This window comes from Rhipicephalus sanguineus, chromosome 6 (genome assembly GCF_013339695.2).
Source record: "Rhipicephalus sanguineus isolate Rsan-2018 chromosome 6, BIME_Rsan_1.4, whole genome shotgun sequence".
Lineage (NCBI taxonomy): Eukaryota > Metazoa > Arthropoda > Arachnida > Ixodida > Ixodidae > Rhipicephalus > Rhipicephalus sanguineus.
In genome coordinates, this window is record NC_051181.1 from 151,214,542 (window position 1) to 151,231,297 (window position 16,756).

General features: G+C 43.8%; 1 protein-coding gene across 1 annotated transcript in view; it reads left to right on the plus strand.

The window, feature by feature from the left end:
* Positions 1-16,552, plus strand: part of LOC119396792 (ubiquitin-like modifier-activating enzyme 1) — a 55,785-nt gene extending 39,233 nt beyond the window's left edge. Inside the window, exons 14-26 of the mRNA XM_037664119.2 lie at positions 2,743-2,908; positions 5,778-5,974; positions 6,554-6,618; positions 7,174-7,222; positions 7,677-7,823; positions 8,098-8,172; positions 9,052-9,244; positions 9,897-10,165; positions 10,801-10,905; positions 11,389-11,472; positions 11,561-11,661; positions 12,699-12,861; positions 15,586-16,552. Of these exons, the coding sequence (XP_037520047.1) occupies positions 2,743-2,908; positions 5,778-5,974; positions 6,554-6,618; positions 7,174-7,222; positions 7,677-7,823; positions 8,098-8,172; positions 9,052-9,244; positions 9,897-10,165; positions 10,801-10,905; positions 11,389-11,472; positions 11,561-11,661; positions 12,699-12,837 (1,590 nt within the window). The 3' untranslated portion in view covers positions 12,838-12,861; positions 15,586-16,552. The remainder of the gene's footprint in view (positions 1-2,742; positions 2,909-5,777; positions 5,975-6,553; positions 6,619-7,173; positions 7,223-7,676; positions 7,824-8,097; positions 8,173-9,051; positions 9,245-9,896; positions 10,166-10,800; positions 10,906-11,388; positions 11,473-11,560; positions 11,662-12,698; positions 12,862-15,585) is intronic.
* The last annotated feature ends 204 nt before the right edge of the window (positions 16,553-16,756 follow it).

The window sequence follows — 16,756 nt, forward strand, 5'->3', positions numbered from 1 at the left end:
TACTAGTGATTTATTGTAGGCCGACTTCCCTACGTCATCGGGATCACTTCGAAAATGTCCCACTCGTGGCGCTCGTCATGTGATACATTTAGCTTAATTTCTCGGTAAGTAGGGCACTGCTGTTGATAATATTGCCGTTTTAGAAGTTGTCATACATTGGGCTTTCACTCTAACATAAATTGTTATTTGCCTTTAGTGTCCCTTTAATGACTTCAAGCACTTCATAAGGAAGGTGCTGATTTCCCGTTGCCAGGTACCCCTTTCGCTAACTATGCACCTTAAGGGCTTGTCAACTTTATGCGTTTTAACAGAAAAGAACAGTTCTAGGCTATTACTCTTGCAGTTCTTAACAGCACGTGACAGTCTCTCTAATGCCAAATCTTTGCACAGCTGTAGAGCTCGAGTTTTTACCTTGGTAGTTTTCACTTTCCTCGGTACAAAGTTCTTGGAGACAGCTTGAGTGGCCTTCTCGTGAAACATCCCAGCCGGAAGAACGGCGAAGCCTCCCTCCTTGTCCGCTTGCAAAAGCATGAGCTCATTCTGTTTAAATGAACGACTAAGGGAACACCAGCTTTCGATAAAGAACGGACAAGGTTCTAATTTGCCTATTCACTGCAGCGCATGCCCGTCGGCTGCCTGTGGCAAACCGTGCCAGCCTTTGCTGGCAATAACAAAAATTTTGAAGCGTAGTCAGGACCAGTTGGCACGTGAGCTTGCCGAGGCTTTCTTCATCAAGAAAAAAAGAGACATTTGCGTCAGTGATACCTCCATAACATTGTACGATAATGAAAGCAGGTTCCTCGCATGCGCATAGACGATTTTGCGGTTTGTGTCGTATAAATGTGCGTTTTGTTGTTCAATAAAATTCAGTCGCGAGTCTGCGCCCGTCTTCGTTCACTTCCTTGTCAGTGTTTACTTCGCGCAGCACCTTGTTTCGTGATGTACGACCGACTCGCCCAGCAACATGCATTATTTGGAGATTCTGAAACAGCGAAGCAGTTTAGTTGTAAGAGGTTCAAGGCATCCTACATAGTTAGTGATGGCCTCGGGCCGTATTTCAAGAAACTTGTGCTTGACGAGCTGAACAAGCCGGATGTGGTTTTTTCTGTTAGCATTGACGAGACCCCTCTTCCTGAACAGAGGTGCCAATAACTTGATGTTGTTGTTGTTAGGCATTTCTCCAACAAAATGCAGCGAGTTGTGGAACACCTACAGTCTTTCCGGCTGGGCTCTGCGACTTCGGAAATTTTGGCTAGTGAAGTGCGGAGAGCAATGATGGACCTGCCGCAGAAAAATGTCATTTGCTTTTTTATGGATGGCCCTAATGCAGTGAAAAGCTTCAGAAAAAAGATGCAGGGAGCATACCCTGACATCATAGATGTAGGAGAGTGCTGCTTGCACAAAGTGCACAACTCATTTGCCCGCGGCTTGAGTGCTGTTGGCTCGGATGTCGACGCTGCTGTGGTCGATGTTTATTACTTTTTTAAGAACTCTTCGGCTCAGAATGAATTGTTGAAGGCAGAGCACCTGCTCCAAAAGCTAGTTTTGCTGCTCCAAAACGCAATTTTGCCTTCTCCAAAAGCTGCTCCAAAGTGGCCTAAGCCAGTAGCATCACTGCCGCCAGCAGTGCAAGCACGCAAATTGCCGGAACAACCGCCAATCGGAGGTTCGCATACATCACGAATTTCGTCAGGCCGCCCTTTATTAATATCTCTATTTTTCCAGAAAGAATGGGTAAATCATGACGCGCTGACGTTGAGAGAAGCACGCGTCATGCTGCCCGCGTATCACCGCTGCATTGCAGTGAAGCATGTCTTTTCCGCAGGCACACATTTCAGCTGACCACGAGACCGCCTTTCGTTTAGTTTTTTTCATTGGGCTGGCAGCAGCGAGGCTGGGATGCTTCACTTGTCACTCATTAGTATCGCTACACTGCATTGCCTTGTGGCTCCTAAGGGCCATCGTTTTTGCAGATTTGCGGCCAAATCGGGATCGGGGAATTGGCACATGGCACCCAAAGTTTTCAAATTAACCGAGCTGATACTGACTGCCGCTTCAAATTATCCACTCACATTTACATTGCGAAATACGGGGCAGCAGAAATCCTTCTAATTATGCTGGATTTCAAAATAAAAGAGTGCAAATTAACGAGGTTTTACTGTATTACCCTCACATCGATTGATCATTTTGTAAGTTTAGAAGCTTGTTACACAGGCTTATATGCTCTAAGTATAGTAAATTTTAAAACTTAACATATTTTACAGGTTATCACTTGCATTCTACCGAAAGTCAAATCCTCCTACTACTCAAAGTTGCTTCCACTTCCCTTTGAACCAAAAAGAATGGCATATGCATATGCCTTGTTTCAACTTTAAAAATATTGTGCTGGTTAGTTGGGTCATGACAGATATGCTCATTTTTCTTTATAATATGTGATATAAACTATTCGAATTTGCTTCGAAATTCGCTTCGACCAAATCACTATTCGCTTCGGACCTAAAATTTACTATTCGCACAAGCCTAGTCATCACAGCTAGCCGTGCTGGGGCATGAAGTTACCAGTATTGATACTGTAGCTTGTTGTCACACTGAACAATGTAAAAGGTGTGTTGACAACAGCACAGCCGACTGGCTTGAAAGTATTTCTTTTAGATTTTCTCATACAACTTTACACACAGATGTCCTTGTTGCACCTTCACACTTCCTGACAGCACCTTTTCACTTCTTTTTCGGCTTGCGTAGCGTATGAAGGCAGGCACAGCGGCGGGTGCTGTGAAGAAGATGAACCCGAACGTCAAGATTGTCGCGCACGAAAACAGGGTAGGAGTGGACACCGAGAACATCTACACGGACGACTTCTTTGAGGCCCTGGATGGGGTGGCTAATGCACTGGACAACGTGGACACACGTGAGTGTTCCGTATTAACTTTCCCAACTGCAACAAGGTCTGCACACTGCAAAGTTCCAGCATGTTATCAGTCATGCAACATGTTTCTAAGCGTCATTTGGGAGTTCAGACAAAACAAGGGCTGCTGCTGAGGGATGGCTAGGCATTAGGGATGTTGTTTGAGGCAATGATAAGCAGCAGGAAGCTAATAAAGAAAACTCTTTAAAAGAACACTCAGTAGAGCACATTACTTTAGAGGATTTTTTTTTTTTCACTTGGTGAAGTGTACTTGGGTTTAGTTCGCCAGTGTTTGTTGTTGTGTGGATAATGAACAGTAGATTCTCAATAACTTCAAATGAGTGAGGAGATAAAGCAAGCCATACATAAAAAAAAATAGGATCTGGCAAAATTTACCATGTATCGGAATGGGTCTTTAAAATTTCATGCCAGGAAATCAGTTGCTGCACATGTATGGGAGTTTGCTCTTGTGGCATAGCAAGCTATCTGTAACTGCTACTTCGAAATCTATGCGTCTGTTGTCTCTGCTTGCAAAATGGAATGTCCAATAAATGTGTAGGCACTCATGTCAGCTTACTTGTAATACAAAGGCCTCAAAAATCTTTTGTAAAGTGTCCATTGAAGGGGACAGAGTTCTCCTCTCAAGCCAAAGAAACTAAATTTATGTTTTCGAAGGCCATGAACAGTTTCAGTTCAACACAAGTCTATACCGTGGTTCGAAGCTATCTCATTTGTTGTTTGTAAAGGACTTATTTATGATGGTGAAGTTCTTCTGTTCCAAGAGGCGTTAGCATTTTGGCAATTGTTGAGACAATTTTACTTGAGTGTTTAGTGAAAAACCCATCGAGTAGAAGTGCTTTTTCCTCTCGCATTGGACTGGCACTGGAAATGGTGGGAAGAGTATATGTCACTCCATCGCATTTGCTGGCAGTTGTCTGTTTTTTTCTGCATCTGCCCAAGCCCGTGCTTTGGAACACTTAAGTGCTGTGCATGCTGTCAAAACTTTAATTTGTGCTGTACAGTTTAACCCTTTTATAAGAGACATGCACCAAGAAACAGTTCTTGTCCCTTATTTGAGGGGTCTTTTATAAGCTGGTTACCACAATCGCATTTTCTGATCCACCCCTCTTACAATGTAGGCACAATGTGGGAACCGATACTAATTTGTCTATTTGTCCATCACATTTTCCGAAATATGGCGCAGGTATGTAATGCTTTGTGCTGATTTCAATCACTGTTACGAAGTTTTGTATATTTCTAATCGTAAAAGTGCCTTGCAAATCGAATACCAAACTATTCGAAGTTATGAGTGGTCACGCACCCCTAATTTTGTACGTTGTTTCTACTTGTGATCATTGCCACTCAGTGGAGGAAAGTTTATCATATTGGACTTGGTGACCAAGACTGTTAGAGACATCGTGAGCAACAATGTTTGCCTTAGCGGTTGAACAGCAAAGCTATGATCAATTGCGCGTCATTTACAATGTTGCCAGCGGCTTTGTTACTTGCAACTCAACAGTGAAGACGGTAGCTTGGTGCAATACTGTTGATAGTGAGGCAGCAGTTTGTTGGCTGTACGAGTGCTGTGCATCAACTGCTTATGTAGATTTGCTTCAGTGCAGTGCTGGCTGGGTGTAATGGCCCAGGCTGTGTGAATGCGTCGAAATCCTCCTCTTTGCTCGAACTGCATGATAGGAATGATGGGTCATTTTGCGTTTTTTTAGTGGTGCGCGAATATTCGAAATTTCAAATATTTTTCAAATATGGTTTGCTATTCGATTCGATTTGCACTGGAATTTTACTATTCAAACTTCCCAAAAACAAATAGTCAACGTTCGATTGAAAGTGACCCCTTCAAATTTTCAATATGCTTCACCTCATCACATTCTGGTATTGTGGCAAAGCTGCCTTTCAAGCTCCCTGACGGTCGAACTTTGCCAAGAGACAGTCACGTCCGATTGGCAGTGGTCCCTAGATTTTTAATATGCTTCACCTCATCACACCCCCGTATTGCGGCAAAGCTGCCTTTCAAGCTCCGCTACAGTCGCAAATGTATTAACTAAAAAAAAATGCTGGTTCCAACATGGAGATGAAAGATGTGGCAGAGCTGGGGGCTTTATTAATGCTGTTCTGGACCTGCAATTTGGGCAGAAAGTCCGAAAAATCGGACACCGAAGCTTTTTAGCATCCAAAGTTTCAGATGTTCTTATATATCGACGTCTATGAGGCAGACTTGGAACTCTGGACTTGAAGGGAGCACACCCTTGTCCACCACATTAGTTGGGCTTCCACAGAAGTTAAGAGGAGGAGAGGCTGAGGAAATTGCATCTTTGCCTATCACGTGCAAAGTGTTGTCGGCAACACTTTGTTTGCACCAAATCATGTACATAAATACAATTAGGCCTCTACATTGCCTCATTCTTGATAAGACAACTATGAAACACCACCCCACCAGCGCTTCATCAACCTAGCAAAAAGAAACTTTCATGTTGCTATCTCATTAGAATATACTTAGGAATCCTCTCCAACTTTTTTTTCTGCAATTTCGCTTCGAAGTATTCGAAAAATTTTCAATTCGATTTGCACTCACACTTTGATATTCGAATTCGCTTCGCACCCGAAATTTTGCTATTCGCACAGCTCTACATTATTTGCATTGCATTCTTATAAAGAACCTAGACCACAGGAAAGACTGAAGGCTGCACTCAATCGCGCAGGGACCACAACCGATCGAAAAGCTTACATGCAGCACACATTTTTGTTGTGAACAGCCTTCTTTGCCGGTTGCATTCCCCACGCTCTAGGTTTGTAATGATGTTGGGCAGTTCTTAATAGTTGACAGTACAATGTTATGGGGGCACACAATGTGTAGGTATCTACATGGACCGGCGGTGCGTGTACTACCGGAAGCCCCTGCTGGAGTCTGGCACGCTGGGCACGAAGGGCAACGTGCAGGTTGTGATTCCTCACCTGACAGAGTCATACTCGTCGTCCCAGGATCCACCCGAGAAGTCCATCCCCATCTGCACGCTCAAGAACTTCCCTAATGCCATCGAGCACACCCTGCAGGTCCGTGTCTCTTTTTTTCTTCTACTATGTTGACAGGGCTGAGGTTGTGAGAGGCCTATACCTTCTGCTCTGGTTCCCTCTGTCGGTTATGTTGTTAATGCACTGAACATGTAAAGTTGCAGGCTGAATTTCTTCCTGTTGGCATGTTTTGATGACAATAGAAAACAGATGCACAAAGGTAGAAGTTTTGGAGCATATGGGACCTTTTCAGCTATTTTTTTTTTTAAGGAGACATTAAAACTTGAACTGAGATCATTTACGCAGAACGTTTCTTAACATACCTACCTACACTTTTGAGACAGTTCTGTGCTTCCTTTTAGAAAGGAGTCTACACAGTGCACCGTGTGAAGGCATGTTCTTCGCACAGCATGCATTGACAAGTTGATCAAAAGTCTGCATCGTGAGGATGTAGAATACCTGCCATGATCAAAATTCATACCTGCCATAGGCTAGCTGAACATACCAATGTGGTTTGGTGCATCCAAATAGGTTTTCAATCACTATCTTTTGTATTGGGGGTGGGTGTTTTTAGCGTCTCGTAAGACCTGTTTTTAAATGAACACTTCTGTTTTCTTTCAGTGGGCTCGTGACGAGTTTGAAGGCTTGTTCAGGCAATGTGCCGACAATTCTGTCCAGTATTTAAAGTGAGTACAATTCTGCTGCATCTGTTAGTGTATTTTGTAGGTGCTTTCTTCTTTGTGAAGTTTATTTTAATGTCACTCTCATTGCCTTAGAACAAGGTTTGTGTGTATGGGAGGAACCTGTAAAAACAAAACATGGTCTTTTGGGGTATTTGGGTCTGCTGTCCTGTGACAAATATTGCGCCTTCCAACATTTTCTTCGACTCTTAATTTCAGCATTTGGTGTTTGCTGTATATTCAAAGCTAATGAATATAATTGTTAAAATAGTGCACAGTTGTATTGTGTTGAGCCAGTTTCATTACCATAACATAATAAAAAAATTGGCCGCGTATCTGCGTGTTACACTGCAAATCCCATTTTCTGTGTGAAATGATAGGCTAGCCCCTTGCAGTCTAGGCATGGGAGGGCTTCCTAAGAAGCCCAAAAAATTAATAATAATAAAGTTATCAGTAGTAACACACCTTTCCTTAGGTGCCTTCCATAATGTGGTTCATACAAACCAGCAAACCCGTTAGCATCAGTAACACTGCTGTTTTCTTTTTCACTGCCATCTTCAGAGACCCAAGGTTCATGGAGAAGACGCTAAAGCTTCCAGGAAACCAGCCGGTAATGTCTCAATAGGTTTTTTTTTCTTCAGTTTTATAGTAGAGTAAGAGCTTGGATATAAGTTTGGGTTTTGCAAATGATTATTATCAAACACTCTAGTTACTAAGGGATTGATAGTGTTGGGCAAGGGAGCTGAAGATTAGATAAAGCGAGGAGGTATGAAAATTGGCTAATGGCAAGGGCCAGTGGATGCAAGTGAAAGGTTGCTCTAGATTGCTGGGAAAGAAAGTCTCTCATGCTTTATTGGGCATCATTAGTTCAGTGTTGTTGTTCTTGTAACATTCTGGAAAGTAATGAATGCTCCTTGTAACTTCTACGTGCCGTAGGTAGTTTCAGCCCTTGCTTCTCAGTCCTTTTCAGCATGTCATTCAAAATAGTTTTGGTGGACGTAGCACATGGCCACACCTTTGTGCACCATGGTGTTTGAGAAGTGTTCCTGCTCGTCGCCTTGCAGCTGGAGGTGCTCGAGGGGGTCAAGCAGATGCTGGTAGACGAGCGGCCGACATCGTTCGCAGACTGCATCGCTTGGGCCAGGCTGCGTTTCCAGGACCAGTACAACAACCAGATCCGGCAGTTGCTGTACAACTTTCCTGAGGATCAGGTGAGGGCAGCGTTTCATTTCCCATGTTGTGGACATCAGCCTTTTGTAAAAAAAAAAAAAAAATCTGGTCAGGGACAGGGAAAGCCACATGAAGTCTTCAAACCAGCTCTGCTGGTGTGAAGAAAGCTGCATTGATATGAATGTTTAGGTGACTTGTTGTAGCATTGTTTTATTTTTATGGTTATGTTAATATTTCTCACATTGGTTCACTGTTAATGGGTGGGTATTCATAGACAAAAAAAATCCTTTTCTGAACCTCCTCGCTCTCTTTCAGACTACAAGTTCGGGTGCCCTATTTTGGTCTGGCCCCAAGCGTTGTCCCAAGCCCATTGAGTTTGACCCCAATGAGGCAAGTACCATTCATGCTCCAAGCGAGATTTGGAGATGTAACTGTCAGTTTATTCCGGAAGCTTGCACGCAGGTTTTGTGCACTCACTCGAGGCTGCATTTTACTTTGTTACAAAAAGCATATGCAACATTCGCTCACGAAAATAGAGGCACTTCTCCGAAATAGAGTGCAAAGTTTGGAGTGAAGTCATTACAAAGGAGGTAAAAAAAACCATATTTAACAACCACTCAGGAACTGCATTTATTGTGCAAGCAAATACTTCACACGCTTCAACTAAGATATGCAGGATAGTTAACAGCACGCTTTATATTCTAGGGGTTAGTTTACTTCAGGACACTTTCGGGACCTCTGCACGTCGTGGTGGTTTGGCAGCTACGGCATTGAGCAAAGGGGAAGGGTTGGGGTTCGATTTCCACCCGTGGTGGCCACATTTCAGTTAGTTTGATTCTATGGTGGTCAGAATCAAAATAAATCTTGAGTCTCCCGCTATAGCATGCCATATAATAATAATAAGGATTCAGCCTGCAAAATTAAAGAAATTAAGGGAGAGGCTACCCGAAAAATATTTTTAAACTGCACAAAAAGAAGAGGACACAAGCAAGAAACGCAGAACACAACGATCGCCTTACTTGTGCCTTCGTCTTTTTATGAGTTTTAATAACTTCTAAAAACTATGAACCGACAGGCCGCCAAACGTCTTATTGACCTAGAACTTTGAAATTTTAATCACAAATAGTTTCTGATGGTGATTTCAAAACTGTAATTAGTTTTACAGTAGGAGAACATTAACAAAATATGGGTTTTTTTGCGCACACTTTTTAGCTTATTAGTGACATTTCAGGAACTTGGCTCACATGTAACGTTGCATTGGCGATGCAGACTCTGCACATGGACTACATAGTGGCTGCAGCCAACCTGCGGGCGGCGATGTTTGGCCTTCCGAAGTGCACAGACCGGGAGGAAATTGCCCGCGTCCTCAAACTGGTCAAGGTGCCACCGTTCGAGCCGCGGCAAGGTGTGCGCATTGCTGTTACAGATGCCGAGGCCCAGCAGAGCATGGGAGGGCCCACAGGTATGCCTCGCTGGTGAATGCCGCATTGACTGCTGTCTTTGACAGAACAGACTGTTAGGATAGGGATAGTAGGCCATCCACAAACACTGAACAATATAGCAAGAAGTGTATATATAGCAAGGAATTTATGAGGAAGAATGATGGCATGTGTGTGTACAAGTGAGGCTTCAATCTGCTTGCATGCTTCCGAATATCGATTTCTGCAGGGCTTCTTTTGAAATGCGCAGCTGTCTGTTGCATCTGACACATAGCAGGTACTATCACTTTTTTATATTTTATTTTATCTTTAGCTTCCAAACAGCAACACAGCGTTGTGCATGTGCAACGCTATGACAATGTGTATTGAAACTCGGTGAGTGGGACTGAAACAGTTGTTAGTAGCACCAGTCCATTGTCTGCTCCCCTTTCTAGTTTTCATCGTTTGTTGTGCTATATTCTTATTCTTCGTGTTCATGGATACCCAACTAGGCCAACAGTTTGATCTGCTTCCCTTTCCTGTGTTTGTCATTTTTTACACTATACTCTTTAGTGCTTTGAGGTTAGCAAGTTAGCTTACATTGGCTGCTTTCAGGCTTGTTGCTGTGTAAATGCGCAAAAAGCTTCTTTTCTAAGCAGCAGTGTTCGTCACACCCTTCCGGTCTCGTGTTTTCAGACCAGGAGCGGCTGACCATCCTGCAGAAGGAGCTGCCCACCCCGGCGTATCTCAAGGATGTAAAGTTGACCCCCCTGGAGTTCGAGAAAGACGATGACACCAACTTTCACATGGACTTCATCGTGGCAGCCTCCAACCTGCGCGCCACGAATTACAAGATCGCGCCTGCGGACCGGCTTCGCAGCAAGCTTATTGCGGGCAAGATCATACCTGCCATCGCCACCACCACCTCGCTCGTCGCTGGTCTCGTCTGCCTCGAGCTTTACAAGGTGATCCTACGTTGCTTGATGGAGTGGGCTGATAGGTTTCGGCTGAAGTGCTCTGCTTGTGTGTTTTAAACTCTCCCTGCGCCACTGTAATACAACACCACTCATATTGCAAGTTGCAGCAAGCGCTTAGTACTTATTAGAGACCTCGGTGGCATACCTGGGCAAAAAGTTCTTAAAGAATGGAAATTCAAGAACACTTGGGCAGTCAAACCTTATAACTAAGCCGTGCCCCACACAAAAAGTACTTCTGTTATATCAAACGTCAAGTGTGTATGTTCTTTAAGCTAATACTGATTAAAAACATCTGATTTACTTTGTATCTGCTAACATTGCATTGCATTACATTAAGGTTCAGGTGTACATTACAGCCCTGATAGCCCATTTTTGTTGTGTAGCGAAATTGGAGTGTTGTCATTGTGATCAAAGGATGCTAATAAATGATTGTAACTCATTAACCTGGCAAGTATGTGTGTACGTGTGGTTATCTTGAGAAAGTGCTTTGTGTTATACACAGAAATAAACTCCTTCATTTTTCCCTTTCTTCTCTTACTGATTTGTGTTTTAACCATGTAGTGAGCGCAACCAGAAGCTGGTATTTCCTCCTTTGTAAAATTTTTCTGTGTTCCACGTTGCAGCTGGTTCAAGGCCACAACAAACTTGAACTCTACAAGAATGGCTTTGTCAATCTGGCACTTCCGTTCTTTGGCTTCTCGGAACCCATAGCAGCCAAGAAGAATAAGGTGGGTAGCAACTTGCTGCTGCTCTGAGTCAAACCCACATCCTCTGCATGACCGATACAGTGATTTATTCGTAATGAAGCAGATGCACCTTTGTGTGTTTTTTGGTACTTTGAAGATGAAGATGGCCAGTGGTGCGATTGCAATAGAGCTCGTAGTGTTCTTATTGAAATTGCTGGCGACAGTTTCTGAAGAGCACTATGGTCGGCGTCTGCAAACAGCTTGAGCTCACTCGCAATAACCCCACGCATTGGCATAGTTTTAAAAGTCCCAACAAAAGCACGAAAGTGCATCCGTTTCATGACATTCCAAATGAGCTATGGTTGAGACTGTTTCGTGATACCTAGCTTTTTTTGTCAAGATAACATTTTATAGACTCTGCAGCTCTCATGCGGCTGCGTGTGGTTATGTTATATGTGTAATCTGCTTCCATGTCCGTGTCCTTTTCTGTCTCCTAATTTGCGTGGCACTGTTGTCTTCCTCCAGTACAATAACCACGAGTTCACCCTCTGGGACCGCTTTGAAGTTCAAGGGGAAATGACACTCCGGGAGTTCATTGACTATTTCAAGGTCTGTGCTCGCTTTACCGTGTCCTGAAAGCCAGGCTTCAATATCAGAGTGTCTGGAGTCTTACTCTCTCCATTATTCTCTCCTACAGAACGAGCACGGTATTGAGATCACCATGCTGTCTCAAGGAGTCTGCATGTTATACTCGTTTTTCATGCCTGCCGCCAAGGTGGAGGAGCGCCTCAAGCTTCTGTGAGTAACATTGAGCCTTATTGCCGAGCCAAATCTTGGTGCTAGTTCGTGGGAACTGGCACACGTATACGTAATGTAACTAGTTGCGCTGCATTTTAGTCGATCTTGCTCTTTCCTGGTTTCTCTTGTCAATTGTTCTATGAATACCTTAATCACTTTTTAAGTGGTGGATGCTACATTTAAATGCGTGTGTTTTTCAAAAAAGGAATTTTTTTTCCTGGGACAAGTAGTTTGTGTTGTAAAAGGCCGTACTGAAAGCTTGGTACTTAGTGCAGAAACAAACTTGTATATAAATGCAAATAGAATGTTTGTGATGAAGAAATAATCCTCTAGACTATTTAAGGTGCATCATAAGGTTTAACACTCCTTGGGTAATGCAACTAGTAGAAATGTCTTCTTTTTTTATAGCATTAAGCTGTATTGAATGCCAGTTCAGGTCAGCACCTTTGTTACCAGAAGAATATTGCTAGGTCACATGATTTTATGGCAATGTATGCTTCATGGGCATTGCCATGAACTCGCACCTGAAAGTCGAAATTGCCAAGAAATAGTTATATGCATAAAAATGCAATAGTTAGGTGTTACTATGTCTTTGTTCTCGCTCTCAGATTATATGCATCACTCCCGTAACTGGAATATTTAGTGTCTGGAGAGAACGCCCACTTTTAGTAGAAGTGCCTGTTCAACCACCGAGCTGGCACTGTGGACACGGTGGGCACAGCAAGATTCCATCGCGATTTTGCCGGTAGACCTCTGTGAAACTGTTGGGGTCCACCTTAGCCTGCGCTTTGGAACATGTTCATGCAACAGTGGTTTATTCTAATTATCGAGAGTTCTCTAACTTTGTGTTTGAGCATCATGTTCTCTTTGGCAGAAGCGCAAAAATCAAATTAACGCTGAAATGTTGTTGCATTCTCATAAAAGCATAGGGCAATCACTGTAAACTATGCAAAGATTGTATGTAAGTGCTCTGACCAGCATTGCATAAATGCACTGTGGTGAGGCTTTTTATCATGAGGCACATGGGTGTTCCGCAGCATGAGCGAGGTTGTGAAGAAGGTGTCCCAGAGGCCTATCGATCCACACGTGCGTGCCCTGGTGTTTGAGCTGTGCTGCAACGACAAGGATGGCGAGGATGTGGAGGTGCCCTACGTGCGCTACCTCCTTCCAAAATGACCACGGCCTGGCTAGCGTAGGAAGGTAAGGTTTGAAAAGGGACCCTCTGTTTGAATTAACCCACGCCACTTCTGTCAAACGCTCCGTATAGTTTTGGTTAAGTGTTCTTTTAAAGCTGAGTTTTTGTTCATGGTAAGAGGGCAGTGCACTGGAAGAGAATGAAATGAAGGCCAGTCTTTCTTTCTGGTTTTTTGTATTTGGACCACCGTCGCGTATTCTTGGAAATCAATGCAGTTTCTTTTGGAATACGAATACTTATTTAACAGCTGAGCCTGAGCTTGTTAAGTTGCCGTTCCTATGCAAATTGTGCACAGAAACTCCGGCTGATATGTGCCACGGGAATTGGGGAAGCCCCACTACTGAGTACAGCAGGTGTTAGGGAAAATGAGGACATTACCAGGAGAGAGCGGAGCGAAGGAGTGCTGGGGAACGAGGTTGGAGCCTGGAGTGGGAGAGGGTAAAGCCGCTCCCATAGGACAAGTGCTGAGGTGAGGAGCAGGGGAGGAAGAGTGAGACAAGCATTAAGTGAAAGCTCTGCTTACCAAAGTGGAGAGGGGGAAGGAACTGAGAAAGAGAGAAAAATATTTTTAAAAATCGAAATAAATTTTTTTGCCGAGGCAGGATTCGAATCTGGGTACCCACAGTCCAGAGGCGAGCGTCAAAACCACTCGGCTATCCAGGCACACTAACAGAACAAGCATTTGTGGGAACCATATGATTGCATTGCTATGGGCAAGAGAATGAGAGAAAGGTGCAAAGAGAAACAGCCGGAGAGAAAGAAATAAAGCATAGCATAGCCATGTACAGTGTAGTATAACAAAAGTGTGGGAAAGGGAAATGAGGATGAGGGAAAGGAGGGCAATGCTACCACCTCGGCTGTTTCCACAGCTTTCACACTAGTGCGTAGATGCCCCAATTTTTTTCACTGGTAAACTAGGCCCAATACAGGTGCAGCCAAAATATGTGACGTAACTGGCATGTGTGGAAGTTTCAAGACTGCTCTCATCTTTCCCAGCATGGCGCGGCGCGAAGCATGCAACCGTGGCACAAGCATTGTAGGAGCTTTATTCATTACCGAATTGGTACCTTCGTTAAGAGTACCGTATTTACCCGCATAATTTGCGCACCCCTAATATTTAGCCAGTTTTGCTAAAAAATATTTACTCGCATATTTTGCGCTCCCCGCCCCGCTCAAGCCAGCTCGCCGGCGCGCGCGCACGGGGAAACTTTGGACAGCCGCGCCCCCGCGGCCCTCACCGAGCAGGCGAGCGCAGTCATACACAAGACAGGCTGCGAGTGCGAAGTCCCTTCTTCCGATTACTTCGTTCTGTTCTCCGGAAACTACCGAGAACATACTAACCGTACCCGAACGCCCAAACCTGTTCACGGGTTGTCGGAACTGTTTGAGCGTTCTCCCGCTGTGAGAATGCATGCACGCGACACGGCATGGACTACTTTCTGCATCGTAGGCGTGCGAGGGCCAGTCGCGCCAACATTTCCCCTCGCTGACCCTCCTCCTCTGCGTCCGCGCTGCGACGCAGCCTTCGCTGATTTCGGAAGTTTAGGTTTCGCGATCAGCCAGTTGCGTTTTCACTGTTCTCTTGCGCTGGGCTACAATCACTATTCGGCAAAATTCAAGCTCACTGTTATAGAATTTGCCTAAGGAAACTGGAACCGTGCCGCAGAAGAGTTCGCTTTTTAATACAAGACCGGGAAGGAGACCGTTCCGAGGATCGACCGAAGCATGGAAAGTTTCCTGCCGTTGAAGAATACCTTTTCAAATATGTGTGAGAGCTTAGGCCCACCGGTATCGCCGTGCCGTGGCACCTCGTTACTCCCAGCATTGTCGCGAAGAACTTCAAGAAGACTCCTCAACGCGCTCGACGGAACCAAGGACGACGCGCTTTGGGAGGGCGGTGACAGCGGCCGTGGCTGATGATTCTCAGTTGGACTTCTCAACAACCAGTGACTCTGACTAGACCGTGCATGACCGAATCTGGCTGGTTAAAGTACGTGCTAATTCTGTTAAAAACCCTTCGTTTGCGCTATAATTTATTTTCTTTAATGTATTATATCGCGCGTGTTAGGACTATATATTGTGCGTTATTTCAGATGTGCTCGCGAAATCTCCACGTAATTTGCACACCCCCTTTTCGGAGCTCCAAATTCGCGAAAAAAAGTGCGCAAAATATGCGAGTAAATACGGTATTCTGTATGCCCACAGTGATTATGTAGAAGGATTAGACTTGCTTTGATAATTAGGCGCCACCTGCTACAGAATTTTACCTGGCTAATTTTGTTACGAACTGGTGGTGTTGAAACCACTGAAGCAAGGTTGGCTCGGTTACGAGGCTGGCACCTGCGTAGTTTTCTTGTTACTAGCCTTTTGACAGAGCATAAGCACGCAAATGCATGTGCAGCAGGTCATCTCCATGACGTATGACCTAGCGCATTACCTCTTAAATGTTTGGAGGGCCCTTCTGATCTCAAAGGCTGCACTGAGCTCACAAGTTCAAGGCCATATGTCCATCTCAGCAAGTTCCAGTTTTGGTACCAGAACCACCTTTATTGTGAGCTATTTCCGGCTGTACCTAAAACATTGGGGGATTTGCGCAGAGGCTTTCTACACTGTCCAGAACTAGACATTCTTGTGGTTTAAAATTTTGTTTCCTTGCATATGTTGTTTTTCTTTCTTTTTGAGGTGCAATATATCGAACAAGACGCGCGAATCTTTCTCTGTATTTGCAGTTGGTGAAAAATGGCGACGGTACCCGCCTAGCTTCGCATCTCGTGGCTGGTCGTGCTGTTTGGAGGCCGGTGCCAGCGACTTGTCCATCTGTGCCCTTGTAATCATTTCATGACCAGCCTTCTGTGTTTTTTGTATTTATATTCAAACAAATTGGCACCAGTGCTTTTCACTGTGCCGCTTATTTCTTTTTTTTTTGTTGTTGTTTTAAGGGGGGATGCTGCTAAATAGAATTTTTTTTTTTTTTCGTTTTTTATATAACCATGATTCCCAGGCTCCCATGATGCAAGAAATAATAATTAAAAAGAATCTTTGCCATGTAAAGAAGGTTCCAATTTTACCTTTAAAATGCAATCTCATGATGCTATTTTCGGCAGTTTTTCAAGTCTGACCATTTTTCATTGGGCAGTTCCAGGTTTCGTATAACGGAAGGAGTTTTGTTATCTCCTTCAAAGAATATCACTTACATATATAGCGAATTTCAAATAAACGATTACTGAGGCTTGAACATTTTAAAACTTCAAGTAACATATTTTATGCGCACTTCCTAGTAAGTTCATCGCACTCTGAAGTTTACGTGGAGAAATATGGGCCATTGACATAATATGCAGAAGTTTAATGATAGAAAATGTGGGTGCAAGAAGGCCTACATTTTAACTGATTGTCACGATACAAAACTAGAACCATGCAGCTCACTATCAAACAGATCAGTATGTATTTGTCATCAACATGAGACAATGTGTAAACAGCTGGAGTTTTGTTGCTCTGTTATATATTTAAAAAGTCTTCGAGTAGCATCTCCCCTTAGAGTTGTGAAGCAAACTCTGTTGATATGATTTAATGACAGTTGATTTTTTTTTTCTTATTGAGGCAATAAGTGTAATGAAAGCCAGGAAACATGATGGCGTGTGACGGTCGTGTGTGCATTTTTTTTTAACTGCTAAAAATAAATTTTCATTGAAATGCCCACTTTGTGCGTGTGTGTGTGATGCAGTTGGGTTTGGGTGGTTACAGCCATATGGTGGCAGCAGATGCTGGCTGTTCCTGCGTCCAAGTAAGCTTGCATTGTTGAATGTGCCGTATTTACTTGATTGTAACACGGCCACAGTAGTAACGCAGGGAATGACTTTTCATTGCGTCCAGGAACAAAAAAAAAAACAGAATTGCTGTATT